The sequence below is a fragment of the Delphinapterus leucas genome, chromosome 6, assembly GCF_059928025.1.
Source record: "Delphinapterus leucas isolate spDelLeu-1000000601 "Yukka" chromosome 6, BTC_Dleu_Yukka2, whole genome shotgun sequence".
Lineage (NCBI taxonomy): Eukaryota > Metazoa > Chordata > Mammalia > Artiodactyla > Monodontidae > Delphinapterus > Delphinapterus leucas.
Window position 1 is genome coordinate 14,993,362 of NC_143134.1, and position 10,423 is coordinate 15,003,784.

At 50.0% G+C, this 10,423-nt stretch overlaps 1 protein-coding gene and 1 pseudogene across 1 annotated transcript; both read left to right on the forward strand.

The window, feature by feature from the left end:
- Positions 1–3,175: 3,175 nt before the first annotated feature.
- Positions 3,176–7,649, forward strand: LOC111185318 (polyadenylate-binding protein 4 pseudogene; annotated as a pseudogene).
- A 736-nt stretch (positions 7,650–8,385) lies between these two features.
- On the forward strand, positions 8,386–9,407 carry DEFB136 (defensin beta 136). The gene is made up of 2 exons (XM_022594835.2): positions 8,386–8,440; positions 8,868–9,407. Exons 1-2 carry the CDS (start codon positions 8,386–8,388, stop codon positions 9,038–9,040), a joined length of 228 nt encoding a protein of 75 aa, XP_022450543.1. The 3' UTR covers positions 9,041–9,407.
- Positions 9,408–10,423: the final 1,016 nt, after the last annotated feature.

A 10,423-nucleotide genomic window follows, 5' to 3' on the forward strand; every position in this document is an offset into this window, starting at 1 on the left:
GACGTCCGCCCACCGCGTTTCCGCGCACTACGTGTCCGCCCACCACGCGTCTGCGCACCAGATGTCCGCCCACTACGTGTCCGCGCACCACGCGTCCGCGCACTACGTGTCCGCCCACCACGCGTCTGCGCACCAGACGTCCGCCCACCACGTTTCTGCGCACTACGTGTCCGCCCACCACGCGTCTGCGCACTAGACGTGCGCCTACCACGTGTCCGGGCACCAGGCGTCCACCCACCACGTTTCCGCGCACTACGTGTCCGCTCACCACGCGTCTGCGCACCAGATGCCCGCCCACCACGTGTCCGCCCACCAAGTTTCCGCCCACCAAGTTTCCGCGCACTACGTGTCCGCCCACCACGCGTCTGCGCACCAGACGTCCGCCCACCGCGTTTCCGCGCACTACGTGTCCGCCCACCACGCGTCTGCGCACCAGATGTCCGCCCACTACGTGTCCGCGCACCACGCGTCCGCGCACTACGTGTCCGCCCACCACGCGTCTGCGCACCAGACGTCCGCCCACCACGTTTCTGCGCACTACGTGTCCGCCCACCACGCGTCTGCGCACTAGACGTGCGCCTACCACGTGTCCGGGCACCAGGCGTCCACCCACCACGTTTCCGCGCACTACGTGTCCGCTCACCACGCGTCTGCGCACCAGATGCCCGCCCACCACGTGTCCGCCCACCAAGTTTCCGCCCACCAAGTTTCCGCGCACTACGTGTCCGCCCACCACGCGTCTGCGCACCAGACGTCCGCCCACCGCGTTTCCGCGCACTACGTGTCCGCTCACCACGCGTCCGCGCACTACGTGTCCGCCCACCACGCGTCTGCGCACCAGACGTCCGCCCACCGCGTTTCCGCGCACTACGTGTCCGCTCACCACGCGTCTGCGCACCAGATGTCCGCCCACTACGTTTCCGCGCACTACGTGTCCGCCCACCACGCGTCTGCGCACCAGACGTCCGCCTACCACGTGTCCGGGCACCAGGCGTCCACCCACCACGTTTCCGCGCACTACGTGTCCGCTCACCACGCGTCTGCGCACCAGATGCCCGCCCACCACGCTTCCGCGCACTGCGTGTCCGCCCACCACGCGTCTGCGCACCAGACGCCCGCCCACCACGGGTCCGCACACCAGGCGTCCGCACACCACGTTTCCGCGCACTACGTGTCCCCCCACCACGCGTCTGCGCACCAGGCGTCCGCCCACTACGTGTCCGCGCACCACGCGTCTGCGGACCAGGCGCCCGCCCACTACGTGTTCGCCCACCACTTGTCCGCGCGGGGCGCCTCAGCGCTGCCTTGCTTCTACTCGGCGTGGGAGGCGGATGCGCCCAGGGCTTGCCTTTGCCGAGTTGGTACGTACGTATATTTGGTTTCCCTCTTACCCGGGCTGCTGTAATTTTAAACCCCAGGAGCCCGAGGCCTGTATTTATACAGAAATGCGATTCTCGAGGCCACCGTGCGTACCCTTGGGTTGCCTCTTGGAAGCATTTGTGTCGTTTGCAGGGGAGTCCCTGTTTTAATTGTGTGTGTGTGTGTGTGTGTGTGTATGATTCAACGCATAATGACATTTATTAAAATTTTTAAATACACACAGGAAAACAATGCTACATCTTGTTAAAAGCCACCCTCATACTTAAAGACATACCAGACACGTTAGAATGGAAGGGAGGGAACGAGAATGGGACGAGAGGAGGGAGTCCTCGTTCTGATCAGTGATTACAGGGTGCTGTGAAGTCATTGGGAAAGAGGAACTCCATTCTGGGACCTTGAGAACAGCAATATAAACGGATAGTCAAATGGGTTAATAATATAAGTTGATCAGGAAGGAGCTCCCTGAAGAAATGGCATTTCACTTCAGACTTGAAGGGTAATGGTTCCTGATCTCAGGTGGTACATTTTCTTTCATTTCTTTTTCTTTTTGGAGTAAAATTGCTTTACAATGTTGTGTTAGTTTCTGCTGTACAATGAAGTGAATCAGCTATATGTATATCCCCTCCCTCTTGGACCTCCCTCCCATCCCCCCCAGCCCACCCCTCTAGGTGGTCACAGAGCACTGAGCTGTGCTCCCTGTGTTCTACAGCAGGTTCTCATAGCTATCTGTTTTACACATGGTAGTGTATGTCAAACCTAATCTCCCAATTCGTCCCACCCTCCCCTTCTCCCCCATGTCCACATGTCCGTTCTCTACATCTACATCTCTATTCCTGGCCTACAAATAGGTTCATGTGTACCATTTTTTTAGATTCCACATATATTCGTTAATATACGATACTTGTTTTTCTCTTTCTGACTTACTTCACTCTGTATGACAGACTCTGGGTCCATCCACATCTCTACAGATGACCCAATTTCATTCCTTTTTATGGCTGAGTAATATTCCATTGTATATATGTGCCACATCTTCTTTATCCATTCATCTGTCATTGGACATTGAGGTTCTTTCCATGTCCCGGCTATTATAAATAGTGCTGCAATGAATACTGGGGTATATGTGTCCTTTTAAATTATGGTTTCCTCAGGGTACATGCTCAATAGTGGGTTTGCTGGGTCTTATGGTAGTTCTGTTTTTAGTTTTTAAGGAACCTCCACACTGTTCTCCATAGTGGCTGCACCAATTTACATTCCCACCAACAGTGCAAGAGGGTTCCCTTTTCTCCACACCCTCTCCAGCATTTATTGTTTGTAGACTTTTTTATGATGCCCATTCTGACCGGTGTGAGGTGATACCTCACTGTAGTTTTGATTTGCATTTCTCTAATAATTAGTGATGCTGAGCATCTTTTCATGTGCCTCTTGGCCATCTGTATGTCTTCTCTGGTGAAATGTCTATTTAGGTCTTCCACCCATTTTTTTAATTGGGTGGTTTGTTTTTTTGATATTGGGCTCCATGATCTGTTTGTATATTTTGGAGATTAATCCTTTGTCCGTTGCGTCAGACCAGGACAGCTGAAAATTAACAGACTCCCAGGGAGGGCCATATGAGCTTTGAGAGCCTGCGGTTTGGCAGTCTCTTGGGAGCCAGCCCCGAACTCCTCTCTCTGGCCCTCGGAGCCCCCTCCAGCTTCTCTGAGCTTCAGACCACGGCTCCAAGCAGAGCCCCTGTTGTCCTGTGTGGTCCCGCTAAGATGTCCTCCTGGCAGGTCTGGGAGTGGTTGGGGCTGGGGAGATGAGCACTGCTGCCAGCAGCTACCCCACGGCCCCCCGTGTGTGGGTAACCTGCACTCGCACATCACTGAGGCCTCGCTGTGAGCAAAGTTCAGCCCTGCGGGGCCTGTGCTGTCCGTCTGTGTGGGCCACTCCCTGGGTTCTGCCTGTGTCCACTTCTAGCAGCTGGCTGAGCGGGCCTTGGAGACCACAAACTTTGATGTAAGGGAAAGCTGACCCGTATCACGTGGCCTCAGCGGATCCCTCTTTGAGAAAACCTGGCGTGGGAAACGTCTTCATGAAGAACCTGGACAAATCTATACGTATCAAGGCACTTCGTGATTCTTTTTCTGCTTTTGGAAACATTCTGTCCTGCAAGGTGGGTGTGATGAGACCGGCCCTAAGGGTTATTCCTTTGACCCAAGAGGCCGCCGACAAAGCCATCGAGAAGATGAAGGGCATGACCCTCAGTGACCACAAAGTGTCTGTGGGCAGATTCAAGTCTCGAAAAGAGCGGGAAGCCAAGCTTGGAGCCAAAGCCAAGGAATTCACCAACGTTTACATCAAAAACTTGGGGGAAGGGGTGGGTGATGAGAGACTGAAAGAGCTCTTCAGCCAGTTTGGTAATACCCTAAGCGTCAAGGTAAGTGAGAGATCTTAGCGGGAAATCCAAAGGCTTTGACTTTGTGAGAGACAAAAAACACCAGGATGCCAACAAGGCCTTGAAAGAGACAAATGGAAAAGCAATCAGTGGGAAAGTCATTTTCCTCGGCCGTGCACAGAAGAAAGTGAATCAGCAGGCCCCGTTAAAGTGGAAATTTGAACCGCCGAAACAGGAGAGAATTGGTCGCTGTCAGGGGGTGAATCTCTACATTAAGAACTTGGATGACACCAGTGATGATGAGAAGTTCAGTAAGAGTTTTCTCCTTTTGGATCAATCGCCAGTGCCGAGGGGGACGCAGGAGGATGGGGAGAAGCAAGGGTTTGGCTTTGTCTGCTCCACATGCCCCCAAGAGGCAAGCAGAGCAGTCACTGAGCGGATGCATCGTGGGCTCCAAGCCACTGTGTGTCACCGTGGCCTAGAGAAAGGCTCACCTGCCCAACCAGTATACGCAGCGGGTGGCAGGGATGAGAGTGCTCTCCACCAATGCCATCTTAAATCAGTCCCAGCCTGCAGCTGGGGGCTACTTTGTGCCGGCGGTTCCACAGGCTCAGAGAAGCCCTCCATGTTACACACCTAACCATCTAGCACAGATGAGACCTAGCCCACGCTGGCAGCAAGGCTTCCAAGGAATGCCAAGTGCTATATGCCAGTCTGGGCCTCATCCAGCTCTTCGCCATCTGGCTGCATCTGGGTCTGAGTGCCCCCGGACTGCTTGGCTATGGACTTCGGTGGCTAGCGCTGCCTAGCGAGGTGTGACTGACAGCTGCCCGTCTGGAGGCGGTCCTCCGGCTTTGCAGAACTTACCACCTCGTGCTGCTGGTGCTACTGCTACTCCTCGGGCTGCTGCACCTTACAAGTCCACCTCAAGGGTATCCCTCACCCTGCCGTACAGCCTCTGCAGACACCCCAGCCTGCAGTCCACGCACAGGGCCAGGAGCCGCTGAGCGCACCCACGCTGGCCGCCGCGGCACCTGCACCCCTCCACCCCGCCAGGAGCGGAAGCAGGTGCTGCGCCGGTGGACGTTTGCACCGGCTCATCCGGACCATGCACTCAAAACCCCTTTATGAGGGAGGGAGTGGGCTGTGGTCACTCAGTGGTGCACTAGGACCGTCGGTGGTGCTGGAGAACATCTGTTTCCTTGATCTGAGTGGTGGTTACACAGTGTTTGCTGTATGTTCAGTCACTAAGCTGCGTCTGTGATTTGTTTATTTTTCTTTATGTGTATTAAATTGCATCTTTTATCAATAATTTATGTTAAAAGTTTAAAAATAAGAACCACGGCAGAGCACAGAGGATTTTTAGGATAGGGTAACGATTCTGTAGGATACTACAGTGGTGGATAGATGTTATACACTTGTCAAAACTCACAGAATATACAACACCACAGGTGAAACTTAGTGTAAACTATAGATTTTGAGGGATACTGTGTCAGTGTAGGTTCGTCATTCGTAACAAACGTACCACTCTGGTGCAGGGTGTTGATAATGGAGGTGGTTGTACACGTGTGGGAACAGGAGGGAGCTGTCTGCACTTTCTACTCAATTTTCCTGTGAACCTAAAACTGCTCTAATAAATGGACTTTATAGATTCACAGGCATAGAGAAGAGACTTGTGATTGCCAAGGGTGGAGTAGGGGAGAGATGGATTGGGAGTTTGGGGTTAGCAGATGCAAACTAGTACATATAGAATGGATAAACAACAAGGTCCTACTGTGTAGCACAGGGAACTATATTCAATATCCTGTAGTAAACCATAATGGGAAAGAAAAGCATAATTTTAAAATGGAGTTTAAGTCATTGCACTCAGGAAGGGTCTGACTAGTGAATGAGGCAACTGAAAAGGAAGCATGCTCCTTAAACAGGATAATTCATTTAGGGTTACATAGGATGTGCAGTGGATTTTTTTTCTCAAAGGTAAGGACGATAATAAGGAGGGCATGAGAATTCCAGCAAATTAAGATAAAGGAAGAAAGCACTAACAGAGCAACACTAAATCCATTTGTGTTTCCCTGGCAGCTTAGCCCAACAAGACCTGGGGCAGAAGGAACACTTGGCTCACTTAGGAGGATCTCCTGCCCGAACGTCGGGACGGTAATTTAATCAGGACATCTGTGGGTGGAAAGGAAAGGGTCTGTCCTGAACACGTACTGATCCCCAGACACATATTAGATCTGCTTTTCCAGAACTGCGTGTAGGAGGGACTCCGAAGTATTTAGAAAATGTTAGGTTCATAGTTCCCATATTCCCTAATGCACAATTGAACAATCTAAAATATATGGAGGACAGAGTTCCGAACCGAGTATTAAGACAGCTGAACATTTGATGCCAGCACAGCCCACAGCTTGCTTCTTTCCTTTGTGCAAGCCCATTCACCAATCTGAGCCTTGTTTCCTCCATCTCTAAAAGAATAAGGTGCCACTAATAGCCTACACTGTGTCTATGGCAGCAGATGGTAAGGATATGGCCTGGGCTCCGTTGCCGGGAATCATATGCCCAGTGCAGGGTCTCCTGGGAGCCTTTCCTGGGGACTGCAAGGGAATGCTCAGCCCTGATCTAGCACCGACCTCCATATTTCTAGTCCACTAGCCCACCATTTCTCTCCCACTCCCATTCCAACCTACAGCCATGCTCTCAACCATACGTATTGTTGGAACCCAGAATAAAACTTTCCCAGCAGCATTTTGCATTCACTAAGAAGTCTCTTGGAGAGGGTCTGCAGAAGAGAAAGAAATACAGCTATAGTGGTGGTGGGATTTAATACAGAATAAGCACAAAGAGTAGCAGAAAGAGGAAGAGGAGAGGAGAAGAAGGAAATCTATACCAGAATGAGCGTGATGCGTTTTTCAAGCTCTATTTCATTTCATCATCAAAAAAAACCTCTTACAATGCACTTTTAGAGAAAAGGAAGCTTATCTGAAAAAAAAAAAAAACAGAAACACTAATTTGAACAGATACATGCACCCTAGAGTTCATATTCATAGTAGCACTATTTACAGTAGCCAAGAAGCAACCTAAGGGTCCATCAACAGATGAATGGATAAAGATGTGGTGTATATATACATACAATAGAATACTACTCAGCCATAAAAAAGAAAGAAATTTTGCCATTTGCAGCAACATGGACGCGGAGGATATTATGCTAAGTGAAATAAGTCAGACAGAGAAGGCAAATACTGTATGATATCATTTATATGTGGAATCTAAAAAAAAATACAACAAACTAGTGAATATAACAAAAAAAGAAGCAAATTCACAGATTTTCAGAACAAACTAGTGGTTACCACTGGGAAGAAGGAAGAGGGGATGGGCAGTACAGGGGTAGGGAATTAAGAGATACAAACTATTAGGTATAAAATAAGCTACAAGAATATTGTACAACAAAGGGAATCTAGCCAATATTTTATAATTATAAATGGAGTATAACCTTTAAAATTTGTGAATCACTATATTGTACACCTGTAACTTCCATAATATTGTACAGCAACCATACTTCAATTTTTAAAAATAGTTAAAAAAAAAAGAAAAAGAAGAGGCTGAAGCTCAGAGATGCTAAATAATTTATCCAAGGGCCTGTTAATCAATAAAAAGGGAGTGTAATCAATAAAACTATGCTCTGTTGCCACTTTACAGACTCAGAATCCTACAGTCATGGGTCACTCGGGTACAAGCCTGCCTCAGGGGCAAGAATAAGCCCTAAGTTCGTGTCTTCTCAACTCCCGGTCCCCCACCATCCCTCCAAGGAGGCAGACCTAATGACCCTTCCCCAGATCCACGTCCCTGCAGCTCCGGGGAAGCGTTGTTCTACTCCACTCCCGGCAGAGGGCAGCCAATCCTGAACGTAGCACTGAACTGGCTCTTCCTGTCAGGGGCCAGGAGAGGGCTCTAACCCACCCACTCCAAAAAGAGAATCTTTCTCAGAACGCTCAAGGTTGCCAAACTCCAGCCAACATTTTATATCAACCATTTGGAAAACGAAGACCCTCAGCGAACTTCTCTGGGGGAAAGATTCCCTGCAGCGTGGACCTCCAACGGGAGAACAAATCCGCATCTGAAGAGAAGGCTTTCCCTTCTCCACTGTGTCTGAACACCTACCTAGCTCTTGGTCAGGCCACGACACCTTGAGAACCTTTGCTTCTTGGAACACTGTAAGTTCTTGCCGACTTCCTTTCTGGCCTGAAATTAAGCCTGTATTTTATCACATCACCTCTCTGGGCTCCTGTGTTCTCAGTTGGACCGGAAAAACGAGCAGACATTTTCCTGCCGTTTTTCCATTAGTGTACATTTGAAGTTACAGGGGAAGTGCCCAGGCCTGAGCGTGAGGACGCCTGGTCTCTACTCCTGTTCTGCCTTGACTGTCCCTTCTTCTCCCATGATTTGTAGAAGAGGAAGTAGTGCCGCATGGCCTAGGGACTTTTTTTCCTCTAACCCTGAAGAAGCCTGTCTCCCCTGGGTGTCCTTCCAGATAGAATGAGGCCAGCGTCCAGCCCCACCCAGCCTTGCCCAGCGCTATAAAGGAGCCTCCCAGACAGCCACCCCCAGGCAGTTGCAGCTCTGTGCCCTGCTCAACGATGAGGCTCTGTCTCTCTGGGTTACTCTTCCTCTTTGTGATCTCATTGCCTTCAGGTAAGATGATGGGTACAGGTCTGATCATGAAAATGAGGATCTTCCAAGGACTGAGGCACTTGAAAAGCCCTATTGGTGTAAGCCCAGCAGGGAGACACCAATATCAGATCAGCAGACTAGGGGCAAGAGGTGGGTCAGTGGTGTTCGGCCCCTGCCCTGCTCCTCTGTCACTACATCCTGAAAATCTGCCAAAGCTTGAGAGAGGGGAGCCCGTTTCACCACATGCAGAGCTCACTTTCCAGCTATCCAAATTCCCGTTTCCCTCAACTTCCTCTGATGAGCGTTGGACTCAGTGGCCCTCGCCGAAATGTAACAGCAGGTGAGAGGGTAGAGTCCTTCACCAGGAAAGAGAGGACAGCCCTAAGATCTCCCCCAGCCTCTTGAGGACTGATTTTTCTTTCTTGTGTGTGTGTGTTTTTCCCTTCAGGGAACGGCTTGTTCGGAAATGATGGAGTGGAAGTCCGTACTTGCACTGCGCTTGGGGGCAGATGTTTCTTTGGCTGTAGAGTAGGATGGAAATGGGTTGCCTACTGTCACAATGTATTGTCTTGTTGCCTAAAACTGAGGAGACATCCTCCACCTCAGGTCTATGAAACATGAGCCTCACCTCATGGGTCCACATTAAAAGGATACGCAAATGGCTAAATGGACAAGACCTCCAGTCCGTGCGTAAGGATGGTGGACGAGCTATGGGCGCCAGATGCTAACCAATTTACTGGCGAAATTCCAGGTGTGTTTTTCTAAAGGGGCATTGTGGCAAAAGGCATTCCTGTTCTACTTTCTGCCCTCCAGTCTCCAATCAATAATTCCTATATCCCATTCAGAATCAATTGATCAATACATGACCACAGGCCCAAGGAGATGACATCCACTGAGCCTAATAACAATCGCTTACCACGTGCCAGTCCCACTTTTAAGTGGTTTACACGTGTTCAATCACTTAATCCTCACCCAAAACTCTATTATTTCTCCCATTTTGCAGATGAAACTTTTCCAAGGTCACACAACTAGTAAGAGTTAGTTAGCGCTGGATTTGAACCCAGACTGTCTTGATCCAGTGTCTACACTATTAAGGTGTACCACCTTTCAATTACTAAGTAGAGGAATCTAACTGGATGTTGTTTTTTTTTACTGAAGTATAGTTGATTTAGAATGTTGTGTTAGTTTCAGGTGTACGGCAATGTGATTCAGTTATGTGTGTGTGTGTGTGTATATACACATATATGTATATGTATACACACATATATATACAAATTTTTCAGATTCTTTTCCATTATAGATTACAAAATATTGAATATAGTTCCCTGTGCTATACAGTAGGTCCTTGCTGTTTATCTGTTTTCCATATAGTAATGTGTATCTGTTAATCCCAGACTCCTAATTTATCCACCCGAGGCTTCCCATCTTCTCTTTCACTACCCAGTTCCCAATTTTGTATCTCAGGGGCTCCAAAAACCACACTGGGAGAAATTGTCCTTGGTGGGGTGGGCAAGTGGGGTGCGAGACTGGAAAGGCGGGGAGCAGTTTTGTATCAGGGGGCGCCTCTGTGGCATCCTTCTCATGTCCTCTCTCTGGCCAGCAGTCGGGTCCAGGAGTCAGAACTCCGCACAACAGAACCGGGTCATAGCGTCCCCCTGAGGTGTTTATTACATCCACCACCGCTGGGATTGTGCCAGACTCTGAAAAAGGAAGCATTCTATGAGCAAGACGATGTGCTCCCTACCCTTGGGTGCTCAGAGTTCCAGTCGAAGAGCAGAAGCCCCAGACCAACCTTTGGCAGGAATCACATGTCTTCTGTCTGCACAAGAACGGCCGGTCATGCTGGGCACACGCCCAGAGACCCTAGCAGACAGGACTGCGTGCGGTATGATGGGGTGTCACGGGGCCGGGCCATTCCGGGGCTGTGTTCCCCACCCTCTTTCCCCTCCAGAGTGACAGCAGAGCAGCAGTGAGCTCCACCTGCCAGGTCCAGGTGACAGCCTC

Bases quoted from the DNA above. Each gene is read 5' to 3' on its own strand.
- DEFB136 (XM_022594835.2), top strand. From the start codon at position 8,386: ATGAGGCTCTGTCTCTCTGGGTTACTCTTCCTCTTTGTGATCTCATTG. The intron at 8,441-8,867 runs GTAAGATGATGG...TTTTCCCTTCAG, and splicing joins TGTGATCTCATTGCCTTCAG to GGAACGGCTTGTTCGGAAAT.